The following is a 17,226-nucleotide window of genomic DNA, read 5'->3' as shown; positions in this document are numbered from 1 at the left end:
TTATTATTATTATTATTATTATTATTATTAAAGTAATCTTTAAATTATACGCGGTTTGTATCTGAATAGTAAAAGCTAATTTACTGTCGATCTCGTGAAGTCTTCAGAAGGCAAGGACATCGGTCACGAGGTTCTGGGTTTGAGTTCCGGAGGAGCAAGTATTCGAGCTCCAGCCAAAATTTGCTAAAAGTTATAGGGCACCTGCCAAACATGTTCAAAACTGTTCGACCCGGGTTTAGGGTCATCAACGGCTCGAGCGGATCGGTCCACAGCTCATTCACTGTCGAGTCGAACCGAGAAGTGAGACGAGCTAACAGCTCACTCAACCGAGCCGAACCGAACCGAGCTGACTACTCACCCCAACCGAGCCGGTTCGAGCTATTGGTTGATTAATTTTGAGTTTAACGTCCCTTTCAGCAGCGAGGCTATCTGAGACGGGACCTACTGATTAACGTGGAATCCAAACTACACGAGCTCCCGCCGGGAATCCAACCCGGGTCTCAAACGCCAAAGACGCGTACGCTAACCGCTTAACCACGAAGGAGCTCGTTGAGCCATTGGCTCAGTTGAGCTGAGTCAAACCAAGTTGATGGACTCGCTTCAAGAGAGCTGGCTAAAGCTGATGGCTCACATGATCCGAGTTGGTGGCTCATCCCAGCCAAGCCGGCTCGATTGATCTGAGCAGATGGCTCTTCATCCCAACCGAGCTGTTCACTGAGTTGAACCGAGCAGAGCCGGTTGACATCACTATCCGAGACAATCCGAGAAAACGAGACGACAATAGATCTTTATAACGAGACATTGTATATACTGTAAATGTATACAGGGTGTTTCAGATAAAACGCCCAGTGCTTATAAATCAGAAACGGCTGGGAATAAAAAGATGAAACAAAAACTGACATAGGAAAATGTCATAGGACACATCTCATGGTGTTGTTGTGGTGACCCCAGGGCCCTCCTTAAAGGGGGTCCAGGGATTAACTTCAATTTTTCAAGTAAGAACATGTATTGAATCATACCTCATTCGGTAGTCTTTATAAAACTAAATAATTTTTGTAGGAAACAATTTTTAATTTCGGCCACCGTTTTCAAAATGGCCGCAAAAAGTAGGTTCTGTGGATCCATGTTATGTTCCCTATGACAATTTCCTATCTCAGTTTTTATTTCATCGTTTGTTCTCAGCCGTTTTTGATTTATAAGCACTGGACGTTTTGTCTGATACACGAACCACTTTTTACGGCCATTTTGAAAACGGTGGCCCAAACCGAAAATTGTTTCCTACAAAAGTTGTTTCGTTATTCAAGGACTACCGAATGAGGTATGATAGAATACATGTTTCCATTTGAACATTTAAAGTTGGCCTGTAGGCCCCCTTCAAGGAGGGCCCTGGGGGTCACCACAACAACACCATGTGATGTGCCCTATGACATTTTCCTGCCTCAGTTTTTGTTTCATCTTTTTATTCCCAGCCGTTTCTGATTTATAAGCACTGGATGTTTTATCTGAAACACCCTGTATATATATACAGTATATACAATGTCTCGTTATAAAGATCTATTGTTGTCTCGTTTTCGAGACGAGACTAAATGCACTAAAAGTACCCCACGAGATACACTAAAAGTAAGAGATGAAATGCACCCCTGTAAAAAGCATCACTAAAAGTATTCCACGTTACTGCTTACATATGGCTTTCGCTTTCCAATCTAATCAGGCCATGATATCAAAACGAGCTAAAACGAGCTAAACGAGCGAGCCATTTATCAAACTCGACTCGAGAAAATTACCTTTGACTCGACTCGTGCCCATCTCGAATCTTTATGGGTAAATTGTACACAATCATCTTTGAAAGCTCCTGCCTGATAATCTTATTAGGTCTCTCACTAACATATTCCACTGCTTTTCTCTTACATGCTTCGTTTAGAATATGCTTCTGAAGGTCAAGTCCAATAGTAACTTCCGAATATGCTTCTGAAGTAACTATTGGACTTGAACATTTTACGAAATTATTGATCTGCTTTTAGATTTTGAAAACTGGGGGAAGCCGAAAAATATTACAATTGAATTATTTAGAATAATATTGATTCCTGATATCCTGAAATTTGTCTTTGCAAATAAAAGTAGGTAGTGGTGTTTCCCTTCCAAGCACGAATAACTAGTATTTCAGATTTAGCATCCAGAAATCTCATTTTCTTTTCTTCATTAGATGTTGTGCACAATTCAGTTTTTATCACCTGGCAACGTCGATTCCCGATCCTGTGCGCAATCCTGGCCAAAGATATTGTCAATCAACCTCTTATCTGGCATTTGCTGATAAAGAAGATAAGTGTGCGCAAGTCTGTGACTCCCAGTCAGACAATGTTTGAGCACTTAGTGTATTTCTAATATTAGTCATCTGTAAATTCATAAGGGGAAATCCCCGTTCGCACTCTGTCGTGGAAATTGATAATATTTCTACCCGATTTCTGCAACTTCTCATCGACAATCTACTTATTAGACTTAAGTCTGATAACGATTTTTATTGGTCAGTTTTGAAATACTCAGCAAGAAGTATCATCTCTCTATCGCTATACAACATCTTTTCCATATCGACCATGTCAGTTGGCAATGTCGACCCATGTAGAACAGAAACTTCATCTATCACGCCTTTGATAGGGAATCTTGTGAATAAATTATCAATTAAAGCCTGATAAACTGATGATTTCTTATTTGTTTATAAATTTAATTTTTATAATTACACATGAAGGTTTGATACCATTACCAAGTTCCCTCCCCCGTCTAGAAAGCGAAAGGGAACGAGGTTTCTGGAAAGTGTTCAGAGTTGAATGGGAATTTCCCTCCTCCTTCAGCTTCAATTACCACACTGCTGTTTGCCATGGGCCAAATTACGATGAATTTCAATTAAATTATCATAGTATAATTATTTCCTTGTTGAAGTATCAATACTTTTCAGTGGAAAAAAGGATGAAATTTCAAAGTTCCAAATCAAAGTAAGTAGACCAACGTAAAGGGAGAAAAAGTGTAAAATTTTCCATACAATTATGCGTACAATCCAAACTTCAAATTTCCGTGTAATTAAGCTTACAGTACAAATTTTATGCCTATTTTTCTGACAACTTTATGGGTTGATTGCCCTGTGCTGTAAGCGCTCCATATAATAAACATTAGCTTCAGCAATTATTATAGCAGAAAGCAATGGATATATGAAGCCAAGCACTGTATTTTTTGTTTCTAATTTTTTTCTTAAATAACATCGATCGTTTTCGATAATTTTTACAAACCAACTCACTACCAATTTTCCATATATAGAAAGTGCCCCCCCCCCCCAAAAAGGAGAATTTTAAAAAAATGCTAGGACACACTGTTTATTTTCAATAAAGAGTTAATACACTGAATTTCATCTCCGTAAGCTTAACGGCTTGCGAGGCACTCATTTTTTTTTTTTCGCAAAAATTCGGATCCTCACTACCTCCTTAGGATATTATGCATTATAATAAAAGCAATATAACATCCCAATTTGGATTAAGGCCTAACTATATACCAAAAGCAATTTCATTTGACTTTGCAATTTGACCGTGATGATCAGGCACACATAGTTACATTCATTTTTTTAAATATAATAATTTATATATTACCGTGATTCAAAAATGTATTTTTTCCAGTAGTTAGCTCTAAAAACTCACAGGTCTCGAAAGCCAAGTAGTAGTGTAAGTCCTATTGCTATTATTACTATTAAAAATATCAATATCCAAAAGTGCGTGAAGTTCTTTTTTCACTTGGTTAGATGTACTCACCTCAGGTAAGTAGACAGAAACAAGTGGAAAAGAAAGGGAAGTGAAGGTCTTGAAAGTAAAACGGAGACAAATTTACCAGTGCTCAGAAGATACTGTCTACAATGCAGTGAGCAGAGAAGGTCGGTAGATCATACTGAGTTGGTGGGTCGCAGTGGGTCATGGTGGGTGGTGGGTCGCAGTGGGTCACGGTGGGTGGTGGGTCACAGTGGGTCACATGCTGTTGACCCACGACCCACTGACCCATCCAGAAAACGACCCACTTGACCCACTGACCCACTCCATCTCTGGCCAGAATACCAAAGGCAATTTTATCTTCGAATTAAATAAAGTGTGCATGTGACTAGTGGCGGAACCAGGATATGATCAAGGGAGGGGCTGAGCCATAGTTTGCCATTTTATCCAGTGTAAAGCAGGATTGAAGCCCATTTTATCCAGTGTATACCTGAGCGTCAAGGGGGAGGGGCTATAGCCCCTATAGCCCCCCTTAGATCCGCCACTGCATGCGATCATACTGGCCAACCAGGAAACAGTTTTGTACTATTGACGGCAGTTATGTTTGTTTTTATGAGCCATGGCAGTTAACAATGGATATTGTAGCTTCCTGTTAAGAAAATGAAATGAATCTTGCTCTGCCATGCCATGAAAAAATGAGCACCCGGGGCGAGAGTATACGATTGTGCCCCCATACTTATATTCCAACGAATTTTTCCTCCGTTTTTCTCCCAATTTTGCACCCCTTCGGCGCCCGGGGCGGTTGCCCGCTCGCCTCCCTCCTTCCCGACACGATACTGGAATCTTGTGTGTTTTATGTACGAGAGTATATGCACGCTTATGGGCTATAGAAAATTTTAATAATCTTTTTTACCTTTAGTTATATTTTATACAGAAAATGTTTTTTTCCCGATTTTCTCAAAAACTACACATGAAGATTTATAGTCACCCATATTATTTTGCTTAGCTCATTGAGATCCATCGATTGGTATCATTTTTGGACTACTTCTTCGTACTATTTCTTCCTTTTGTAGCTCTCCCATGGCTCCTAATTCTCGGTACCCTAGAAATTCCAAGGGAAAGGTCTCCTTGAACCTATAAGGTAGTTCAAAAAATCTAACAAATATAATAAGCATTTTTTTTAAAAAAAAGCTATTTGTAAGTTGCAGTTACTTAGACAATTTTCATAGTGATAGAAGAAATTAGTATTAGTTCATAAGAGCTTAGAAAATAAAATAATGGGTCCAAGAAGCTCACCCCCCCCCCTCTCCGCTGGGGTTACCTGGAACTATTTCATTTGAAGATCATAACATCTTTAAGTACCAAACGGTTGTCTGGCCAGAATATCAAAGGCAGTTTATCTTCGAATTAAATAAAGTGTGCATCTGATCATACTGGCCAACCAGGCAACAGTTTTGTACTATTGGTGGAAGCTGTGTCTGTTTTTATGAGTCATACTAGTTAACAAAGAATACTGCAGCTTACTGTAGAGAAAACGAAACAATTCTTACATATTTTATATACGAGAGTACATGTACGCTTAGGGGGTAACACAATTTAAAACAACAACTTTAATTATATATAAAAAAACTAAGTGGGTTTGAGAAGCTTCCCCCTTCCCCCTGGTTTGACCTGTTACCTAAAATAACTTAGGAGTCCTAAGGTCAGTATTCTTAGAATGAACCAATCTTTCGAGTGACACCATACGCATGTATCACGATTTGTAAATTTGGGAGAAATTTGGAAAAGGCTTCCCGAATTTTCCTTGAAAAAGTATTTTCTATTAAAGTTGAACATCTATGTGGGTCCAGATTCTGATAGCTGTATGAAAGATACAGGGGCGTCATTTGGGAAATGAATGAGGGCAAATGCCTTTCCCCTGGGTTTGAGAAACACATGCTTTCTAATATACTAATAAAAAAAATCTAAAACTTTTTATGCCGGTGGGCATCTTGCCCTCCCCCTGGCAAAACCTGAAATGACATTACTTGAAAGATATATGTCCTAGGCTGTATATTTGCCGTTTTAGTTTTATTGAAATAAAACATGAAGATAACAAAAATTAGATATTCACTTAGGAATCTGGTGCTTGTATCCACGGCCAGTCTTAGGAGTTGCGGGACCCTAGGTTCCCAGCCAACTTGCACCAATGTCTGTAGATTTATAGGATGTTACTGTACCCACAAACTAAAAGGTGATTCCTTACATCAAAATAAGAAAACATTCATATGGGTCTGTGGGGAAAAGTGCACAGTTTCAGAGTCAGGGTTGTCCAAAACTTATTTATTTTATAATAACTTTTGTAAGTTATTACAAAATATATACAAATGTGATTTAAAATGTGGTTAACAAGGAACCCAGACAACATGATAAGTCATCAATTACCGTTGAGTTCATTTTTCTGGCCGCTGCCTTAACCTAGATTTTTGGGTAATTCAAATTTTGGTCACACTGTGATTTCAATGGATGGCAACTCTGAAAATTCTTCGGGTTAGTATTATCAGGTGTATAATAACATTATCTATTATTGTGGTAAGTTACATTTCATTATCTCTTTTCACTTACGAAAAACGAGCAAAAGAATAAGTGTTAGCTTTTGAAAAATATTTAGTAGTCTACCTCCTTAATTCATCCTCCTCTAATTTGCAATTGAGCAACGTGTATCGTGTACCTAGCGTAGACATTTCGATCTTAAAATCCGTATGATATGATTATGAATACCTATGTGGTGTCAATATTTTGAATTTATTCCCTTCACTCGTTTATTTATCTGTTTTTGAACCAAATACTAGTAATTAATAGCCAAATCATATATCGAGCAGAAGTTAAATCTGTTGAAAAGAAAGTTATACTGTGTTTGCAATTATAATTTTTTCATTCATTTACTTGATTTTTTTCTCTCCAAAGCAAACTGTGCCCGCGTCAAGTGAGCTTTGTGGTGGACAAACACCGTGTGCGTGAGTTTTCTCGGGGTTCTCCCGTTTCCTCCCACTTTCTTCATTTCACCAATTCATTTCTCATCATCAGCGTCTCCTTTAGCTTAACCGGTATAACTTGGGACGCAAAAGTTAAAGATTTCATTTTCCAAAATAGACTGTGCAAAATCAAGCTTTATTCTTAAACTTAAGACAATAAAATGCTTTCATTCCCTTGAAGTAGCAATATTCTTATATATGTCTACCCTCAATATAGCCCTACGTGTCATACCTGTATCATTATTTTTGTTGATTAATTGTATAGTAATACATTTTGTATACTGAATATGTGTTTTATTTGTAGGATTTATATAGTGACGTGGAATGTTGCAACACGAGCACCAGATGAGGATTTTCATGCCATGTTAGGTCTCGAAGGCCAAAGGTCGCCGACACAGCTTCCAGACTTCTATGTGATAGGGTAAGCCATGTAGATTATCGTTATCTAGGGTTAATGTTCTTTTAGTCTCTTCAGAGTTAAATGAACATGTTTTTGTGTGTGTTTTAAGTCTGTGTTGAGAATAAACAAGTTACTAAAAAGAATGATTATGAGATTCTCTGTCAGTTTTGTATAACACAAGAAGTCAGTTTTTTTTTTAATTATTATTATTGTACATTTTATTTTATTTAAAGAAAACATACTTGCTGTGGAAGAGTAAGACCATTCGGGAGATAATTCTTTGTCAAATGAAATAATAACAGTAAAACTAATAAACGCGTGTTAAAAAACTCTCTATTCTCCCTTGCAGAAATTTAAACTGCGGAAATTTTGAAAAATCAAACCTCCGCGCTCATCTAATGGCTAGTGGTCGTACTTTGGTGCACGAGGTCCCGCGTTCTCTTTCTGTGAGAGAGTGTCGAATGCAGTGCAGTGTTTCACATTCTTCTTTCAACTGTAGCTCTCGCCCTGCTATAGACAAAGAACGTCAATTAAAATCAGTCAATTGGAAAACCAGTTTTCAAGCGCCCTAGCTTGAAAAGTATGGGACATAGCTCATTTTTTTTTTATATTATACAGAAGAGTACATAATACAGAAAGCCCACGTTATTTTGTTTGCGACCCGTACCTTCTATACACAACACGTTTTAGAATGTATGGCCTGATGTCCAAAGGTATTTGTCGATTACTTAGCTTTTCGTCTGTCATTGTTACATATGGAACAAATTGCAACTATAATATTAGTTGCTACATAATTTTGTGAACCATTTTTCTAAATCTATTATGTACCTGAGCCTGAGCGAATACATGAGAAAAATATGGTATGTTCTCATTTGTGATGATGAAAAAAGAGAGAGAGAGAGAAAAACAAACAGAAAATTGAATTTAGGAAAGTGGGAGATAACTTTCATTAATACATTTTCTAATATGAATATAAATACAGTTTACAATCTATACCTCGTTTGAATTGCAGTTAGATGGGCTTTTTTTTATATGTTATGTTTGGACACAACATCGAAAAAAAAAGTAATAAAGGGATATTTTAAAATTTCCTGAAAAATCCTCGCGTTTATAATTTATTCGATTATTTCTTTGGAACTCTGTCTCTGAGACGTGTAAGAACATTAAAGTATACTTTATTATACCACCAAGAAATTGTGCAAGTTCCAAAATTGTGCAATCTAAATTATTTTCTACTTCACTAAATTCAATTTTCTACATTTTCATATAAGTGAGGAAATACTGTACTTTTTTCTCAGGTACTATTGGATCAGTGAACACAACATTTATAAAGTATCTTTGAAATAAGGTAAAGTATGCCTTAAAAAATTTTTGCTTGTCTCCAAGTCACTGTTAATAAATCGTAACCGGATAAAATAAGAAGACGAATACTTGTAGTTGTGAAATGTTCAAAACTTCCCTCTGTTGTTTTCCTGTTCGGAGAATTGTTCAAACTAGACTTACGCCGAAGAAAAAGTCAATAGCAATTCAAATCAGGTATAATACATGTTTCTTCTTTAATTAGAATTTGAGTTATGTGCGTCTTAGTAAAAGTCTACAGTTTAGCCAGATGATAAAAACTTTATAAAAGGCGGAAGTCTTAAATACATTTTTTCTGCCAAAGCAATGGCTGTTGAATTGGGAGAATTTGTATGAACATTTATTTTGACATAGTGAATATAATCAAAGAAAAAAAGAATAAGTTTTATCCCATCCTCCCATCTAAATGTTTGTAAGTCAATAGCGAATAATAACATTTATAAATATGTATATGTTGATACGAACAACAGTCCGTAACGTATGACAGCATTTTCTCCTACGGCCAGACCTGAACATTTGTTAAGTTTGTGGCCAGACATGTGTAAACATGTTTTTCTATACAGTTGAAATATAATACGCAAAGAAGTCATTAATAGTAGATGTATTCTTAATTATAAAGAAGGAATTGTGTAAAAATAGAAAGGTAAATGCAGAAAATCTTCAGTTTAAATATATTCTATTTTATGTATTATCACTGAAACTTAGTGAGTAAACTGCGTTTTAATTAGTTCCAGAAATTTTGAAATAACGAACTTAGGGCAACATAGATAAATATACACTATAATGCAGTAAATTCAGCATTTTTAGTTTAAAATGAGTCACGCTCCCCCCTTTTTTAAGTTTGTTGTCTGCTCTTTTGTCAGGTCTTGTTTTGCGGGTTCTAAGTATGTAATATTTAATACAGTGACAGATGAGATATTGAAATGAAATTATTATTATTATTATTGTTATTATTATTATTTGTAATTCTGGTTATCATATATTTACAGTCTTCAGGAAGTAAAATCGCAGCCACAAAATATGCTGATGGACGCTCTTTTTGATGATCCTTGGACAAATTCCATCAGGTAGGTTATCCTTAACTTAATGTGCAATTTTTGAGTAAGTTCGATAGAGTATAAAAGTTGGTAAAAGGGAACGAATCGAGATACAGTGTTTAAAATTTCATTCCTCCGTTATATTACTACATTTCACGAAATTATAAATTGACTATATGGCAGAGGTAAGTATTTGTCGTTTTACGATCCACAAATACTTCTGGAATTCGGTGATAGTGCGAAGCGGTTACATCTGTACTTAGGTATATATAAAATTGAAAATCACTATGTTTGTGACTCTTAATCTCTTGAACCACGAGACCGACCTACATCAAATTTTTGACCTATACATTGTTCAGCGTAAGCTCTAAACTTCGATAAACAAAATATTTGTATCCTTCCGCTTGTCATAAATACGATTGGCTAGTGATGTATCACTCCCACTCCCCACGGGGAGGAGCAAATTATACAGTGCATTTTGACAATACTGTCTCGTGTTGTCCAGATACTTACAGCAGCAGCAGAAAAGAAAGAAAAGAAACTCGAAAGATTAAAAAGAAAAAAAAAAAGTATTTGAATTTCGCTCTAAACAATTGTTGCTTAGTGAGTAACGGTTTGCCTTGTTGGTGTTTCACTTCATCACCCGCGGAACCGGGATTCATGCCAGTCATCTTTCAGACTTTAAAAGCAGAACACCCGTCCACAGTTGAGTTGGCGCCATAATTACTGCGCATGCGTAGTGTTTATTTCTATTGTTTCATTAGCCACACTCGATTGCAGTATTATTAGATAATACATATTATATTTTTGTCATTTATAATTAAATAGCAGTTTTATATGAAGCTTCATCGTAAAAGTAATAATGCAATCACATGAACTATTTTGCGGAGTAGTACAAGCGTCGGTAGGACAACAGCAAATCAGCGAGATTTAGTTTCACGTGGCTTTGTTTATCGCAGTTTAGAGCTTACGCCGAACAATGTATAGATGCGGTTCTGGCCTGGGAGTGCTTTTAGCTATTCGCTTTGACGGTAGAGTTTAGAGGAGAGGAAGGAGGGGGAATTATAAAAAAAATAAATAAAACTTAATATCTCTTGAACCAAACAACCGATCTCCATCAAACTTTCAACATAGATAAGGTTCAGGCCTAGGATGTTTTTATCATTTCACTTTTACGGTGCAACGTAGGGGCGGAGGAGATATACTAATATATATATATATAAAGTGACTATGTTCGTTAGCTAATAACTCTTGAACCACCTAATCGATCTCAAATTTTCAACATAGATGAAGTTCGAACCTGGGAAGTTTTTTATCATTTCACTTTGACGATAGATCGTAGGGGAGAGGAAGGAGAGGAGGGGAAATATATGGAAATGAATAAAATTTAATAACTCTTGAACCACCCGACCGATCTCGATCAAACTTTCAACATTGATGAGGTTCGGGCCTGACATGTTTTCGTCATTTCACTTTTACGGTACAATGTAGGGAGGGGAAGGAGGGAGATATATGTTAGAACAATAAAAATAAAAGTGACTGTCTTTGTGACTTCATCACGCTTAAACCACCCGACCGATCTTAACCAAATTTTCAACACAGATGAGGCTCGGGCCTGGATTTTTTTTATATATATTTTCACTTTGACGGTAGAATCTAGGGGAGGGGAACATTTATATATAAAAATAAATAAAACTTAACTCTTGAACCACTCAACCATCTTTATCAAATTTTCAATATAGATGACATTTGGGTCTGAGATAATTTTTGTCATTTAACTTGAACGGTGTAACGTAGAGGAAGGGGAGGGGGAGATATATGTAAAAAATAAAAATGAAAGTGACTGTCTTCGTGACTTCATCACTCTTGAACCACCCGACCATTCTTGATCAAATTTTCAACATAGATGAATTCGGGCCTGGGATGGTACCGTATTCATCTATTCACTTTGACGATAGGACTTATGGGAGGGAAAGGGAGGAGTTAAAAAGTAAATAAAACTTAATAACTCTTGAACCCAACGATCAATCTCGATCATATTTTTAACAGAGATGAGGTTCGGGAATGAGATGTCTTTTATCATTTCACTTTGAAGGTAGAACTTAAGGGAGGGGGAGATATGTAAAAATAAATAAAACTTAAAAACTCTTGAACCACCACCGTACCGATTTCAATCAAATTTACAACCTAGATGAAGTTTAAACCTCAGATAATTTTATCATATCACTTTGACGGTGTAACTTAAAGGTGGGAGGAGAGTTCCTCCATAGCTAAGCGGTTAGCGTACACGCCTTTGGCATGGGAGACCCAGGTTCGCTTCCCGGTTGGAGCTCATGTGGTTCGGATTCCACGTTAATCATAGCCTCGCTGCTGAAAAGGATGTTAAACTCAAAATCATCTCAACTCAACTCATTAAAGGTGAAGAAGGGGAGAGACATTTAAAAATGATCGAAAATGACTGATATTAGTGTCGAATTCATAGTTTTCGGGGTCGCTAAGATGAACAGTGACACTTCTGATGTCGTTTAAATTCAAATTCAGCGCCGCAACATGGGGGAGGGGAAGATATGTAAAAATTATCGAAATGACCAATATCAGTGTCAAATTCATAGTTTTCGGGGTCGCTGAGATGAACAATGACACTTCCGATGCCGTGCCCCGCAACTTGACTAGGGGAGGGGAATATATAAAATTCATCGAAAATGTCCGATATCAAAGAGCGCTTTAGTAATAGTAAAACGTGACTGACTAACGGAATATATTACTATTTTTCCTTAATTTAACCCAGCGAAGTGGGTAATTGATGCTAGTTCTTAATAAACGAAATAGATTCCAAGCTCGTGTCAGTAATGTAAGGAAATGCCATGGCTCACGCCTCGAGTATGAAGTGTTTACGCATGGATAAATTTCTAATTGCGCTTTTCATATTAATTTGAAAATCCTAAATCCAATGAAACTACTTTCAAACATATCCGTTCATAAAATAAAAACATTAAAAAAATATTTTAAAATGTTCGGATCTTTGAAGTACCGCTTATGACAATGGTGAAAGTGCCCACGCTTTGATATATTTCTAATTGCGATTTTTATGCTCAATTCAATATGAGGATTCTCAATCCAATATAACATTTTTTAAACATATGAATTCATTGGGAAGGTAATTTTTCCAATTGATTTGTGACTCCATGGACGAATATGCTGGAAAATAATTTCATTGGATTCAAAATTCTCAGATTAGCATAAAAAGCGCAATTAGAAATGTATCGAAGCGTGGGCACTTTTACTGTTGACATAATCGGTAGCTCAGTGATTCCATTTTTGAGGTAATTTTTCTCGTAACTCCATGGACAGATATATTTAAAAAAAAAAAAATTATTTCATTGGATTCAGCATTGTCAGATTAGTATAAAAAACTTAATTAGAAATGTATCCAAGCGTCGGCACTTTTTACTGTTACATAATCATTTAGGAAGAAAAAGGAATTTAGAGGTTTATTAGGTATGAGAATCTCATTACTTAGTATGAATAAGGAAATTCGATTTTTAGATTTGCAGTTACCAAGAGAAATACTTCGTGAGCAATTAATCCTATTGGAAAACGATACTGTTGCTCAAGCTAAGTTGATGATAATGTCCAATTCGAGTATATTTATATTGCTACTAATGCTTACACCGTGCAAACTTATGACTCCAGAGACAAAGAATTTTGCACAAAATTTTCAAAATGTTGTGGTAGCATAATTATTATTAGCGTAAACAAAGTTGTCCTTAGTTTATAAGTGCAGAGAATTTATTTTATTATATTAACAAAATAGTGCAAGAGTACATTCTGAGAAGTGAGATGTATTGCTAGCAAGTTGCCTGATCTGTTGAGGAAGGTGTCAGGGAACACGGAATAGTACAGTTAATGATAATTAAACATTAGACGCAGTAAATAAAATAGCATTTCTATAAACCAACATAAGCATGCACCGATTCAGGGGCGGATCCAGGGGGGGGAAGCGATCGGGGCGATTGCCCCCGCCCCCAGAAGGAGAAACTTCCTTATTTTATATATATAAATATAAACCTATCCTAGAGTTTGGAGCTCTTAAAAGTAGCTCTAAGTAGCAGTATTACAACCCACCGCCCCCCCCCCACAAGTCCGTCCTGGATCCGCCCCTGCACCGATTCATGTCCTTAGAGTTTATTCTTAATTAAATGAATTAAACTTTCAGTGTTTCATCCGTATATATTTCTTTAACTTACATTTTAAGCTTACTGATTTGGGGAATTGTTGCACAATTATCATATAATTTTAATTGTTACAATTTACAGTGTACAGTATGTGTACAAACTCACTAAGTGTTTTCATGCACTTTCAACTATGAATTGGACAATTGAAACTATTTGGAACATACCGAATATTATCTCTCTCAGTAGGAATCTAACTCTGTTGGGCTAAAACGTCGACATTATGCATATAGTTGGACACATTGGCATAAAACCGAACGAACAAGTGGTTGAATTGGCAAAAAATGCATGTGACAGTGAAAAGCTAGCAAACATCGCACTTCCACCGTACAAATTTTATGAATATTATTCAAAAGATTGTCAATTTTGATTTGGAATGAGAGAACAAAAACAAAACCAGAGATGAAAAATATTACTGCGAAATAAATAAGTTAAATAGAAATCAAAGGAAACTTTGGAAGATGATATAAGTTTTGTCGAGGCCAAAAGTTGAACTATTTTATAGACTTCACTTCAACACAGCACTTATACTTTGTAAATTATTTCAAATAAAATGCAAAGATACACCACTATCTTGGTGCAATGAAGAAGGTGGAATGGAGCACCTAACTTTCCAATGTTCTCAATTACTAAACAATGAAAAACTAATTAATGTAATAATTAGGCAGCAAAGATATGGACAGTATTCTGTAAAACATCATATGGCACTCAATGACCTTGATACTATAAAATGTTTGACAACTTATTATCAAGATATATATATATATATATAAATCATACATGATAGATAAAGATGGACAGTTTTAGAAAATATCTTTCGATGAAAAATATGGGAAAAAATATACAAGTTAACACTTGAACTCAGTTTTCCTCGAAAAAATGAGAAACAAACATACAAATTAATGTACCTATAGCTAAATAACACAGCTTACACAGTTTTAGGATTTAGGTGAGTAGGACTTAGAGGGATCCCGGTGGCTCAGTGGTAGAGCGTTCATCTCTGGTGCAAGGGGTGTGGGGTCTTTGTTCGACTCCAGCTCGCGCCAAGTGAGCTTTGGGTGGACAAACACCGTGTGCGTGGGTTTTCTCGGGGTTCCCGTTTCCTCCCACTTACGTCAATCCACCATTTCATCCATTTCTCATCATCACAGTGTCCTTTAGCCTAGCCGGCATAATTGTGGGACGTAAAACTTAAAAGATTTCATTTTTTTTTTTTTATTTCATTTGTGAATAGAACTTAGGTCTGCATCCCTATAAATAATAAAGATCTGAAATAAGGTGGAGAAGAGGAAACACAGTGTCATTTTTAATCTGCTGCATTCTGCCCCATCTCGTACTTACGTTGTCAAACCTATTCTATTTTATCCTACTCTCTATTTTCAACAAACTTAAAAAGTTCCTTACTGAATTCTCTATGTCTGTCTGTCTCTGTTATTTGGGACTTTTTCAATTTTGAGCCCTCCATTCAATAGAGTGTCAAAATCTACATGAGAAAGTGATGGAATTTTTCGCGTCACTCTTACCGTTCCCGAGATATTGGCCAAAAAGTGGCCAATTTTCAGGCATTTACGGAGCCATATCTCGGAAACCATAAGTCATAGAGAGATCCTATTGATGTTGAGCAATACCTAAGAGAATCGTGAACATTTTGGTACCAAATAATAATCGGTGGCCACTGGTCAACTGGCTACTGGCCAAACTGGCCACCGTTCCCCAGATATTGGCCAAAAAAATTCGAATTTCGGGAGATTTAAGAAGCCATATCTCGGGAACTGTAAATCATAGAGAGATAATCTTTGCGAATTTTTGCGAGAAACAACAAGGTGCGAATAAACAGATTTACTTTTACATGTAGGAACAATCACAGCTATCCTTCCCACCATCTCTCCATTCCTTTTAAGTTCGTTCTGGCAATGCTCTTGGAGCATTCTCAACTGGTTAATATTCTTTCTTTCTTTCTTTCTCTCTCTCTCTCTCTCTCTCTCGATAGAAGTACACAGTGACTGTCTGAAAATTTGATGAAACTAATACTTATGGACTTGTTTCAAGAACATAAAGAAATTATCCTAGTCTTTGCCAGAGCAGAATTTTCTTTCATTATTAAATGGCGTAAGTAAATGAGGGACCGTATTTAGCATTTGTCAAGTGTGGCTCACTTTTGTGGATCGAATGATTTTGTTGTGTTGGTGCGTGTAGGTCGATAAAAGTTTGATAGTTTTAATTATGGATTTTTTTTTTTTTTTCAGAGAAATTTTGGCAGCCAAAGATTATGTTAAAGTGAAAACAATAAGACTACAGGGCATAGTACTGAGTTTATTTTGTTTACGAAAACATCTACTACATTTAAGAGATATTGAAACACAATATACTAGAACAGGGTTTGGTGGAATGTGGGTGAGTATTTTATTTGTGCTCTACGTTTCTTATCTCTTTTCTTTTCTGTTTTATGTGTGTATGTTATGCTTGCTCTTAAAAGAACACGTAAGGTAACTGTAAAATCGTGGAGAGCTGATGTGGTGTTAAAAGAAAACTTAAATGCAGCTAGGAAATCAGTGTTAGAAAATAAAGGAAGAATATTAAGATGGAAATACAGTAAAGCCACGATTATCTGCAAGCGAATGTTCCGCGGTGCGGGTTATCGGCAAGTGCCACGAAAAAACTTTTTAACCTTGCTGCTGTCGCGCTCAAATATATTACAAGTAATCGATGCAGACTGACACTTCGCATGTAAATAAGTACTGTATGTTCTAAAACATAAAAATAAATTGCATTGTAAAAATTAATATTTCCAACAATAATGCACGTTTCGAAGAGCAACTCTACTCTGATAAGCAGAAGCCGATTGTTGTAAAGTATGAAAAACGGAATTGGGAAGAGTGATTTGAGTGTTAGTAAATTACGTTCATTGTTTACTGTGGAGTGAGCAATCACTGGAGTATTAATTACAAACTTTTTAAAAAATGTAAAAAATAAAAAAAAAAATAAAAAATAAAAAAGACAACAACCAGGAAAATGCTAATGTGGAAGTGCGAAGGTCGAAAATTACTGAAAATTGTGCATCGTAATCCTATAGACCCTCTCGGAATTAGTGGATGAGTGGCAGGCTCTTATTCTTTTGTTTTAGTCATAGCTTTCACATTCTCTGATCACTCACCTTGACGACCCGAGCAATACAAACTATGAAACGTAGTTTTTATGCTAAAATACTGTATTTCTTTCGTGTTTGCACCTGATTTTTAGTGTTTTTTCGGGTTATCCGCAGTGCCCTTCCCATCCAATTTCGCGGATAATTGGGCCTTTACTGTAGTTAAATTGAGGGAACATCTGACAATACTGCTAACTATACTGATATTATAGTAAAGATAACTGTGTTTGAGACCACATAGTTCTGTCGTCATATGCAAGGATAATAATAATAATAATAATAATAATAATAATAAT

The 17,226-nt window shown here is 36.2% G+C and overlaps 1 protein-coding gene across 2 annotated transcripts in view; it reads left to right on the top strand.

The window, feature by feature from the left end:
- LOC145694784 (phosphatidylinositol 4,5-bisphosphate 5-phosphatase A-like) overlaps positions 1 to 17,226 on the top strand; it is a 103,668-nt gene that overhangs the window by 50,152 nt on the left and 36,290 nt on the right. For both annotated transcript variants that reach the window (XM_081771420.1, XM_081771419.1), the window contains exons 2-4: positions 7,062 to 7,178; positions 9,506 to 9,583; positions 16,032 to 16,179. In XM_081771420.1, coding sequence (XP_081627546.1) covers positions 7,062 to 7,178; positions 9,506 to 9,583; positions 16,032 to 16,179 — 343 coding nt within the window. The remainder of the gene's footprint in view (positions 1 to 7,061; positions 7,179 to 9,505; positions 9,584 to 16,031; positions 16,180 to 17,226) is intronic.

This window comes from Thermobia domestica, chromosome 9 (genome assembly GCF_964235325.1).
Source record: "Thermobia domestica chromosome 9, izTheDome1.hap1.1, whole genome shotgun sequence".
Classification (NCBI taxonomy): domain Eukaryota; kingdom Metazoa; phylum Arthropoda; class Insecta; order Zygentoma; family Lepismatidae; genus Thermobia; species Thermobia domestica.
The sequence above is the reverse complement of the archived record's forward strand: the minus strand, read 5'-3'. Positions and strand labels throughout refer to the sequence as shown.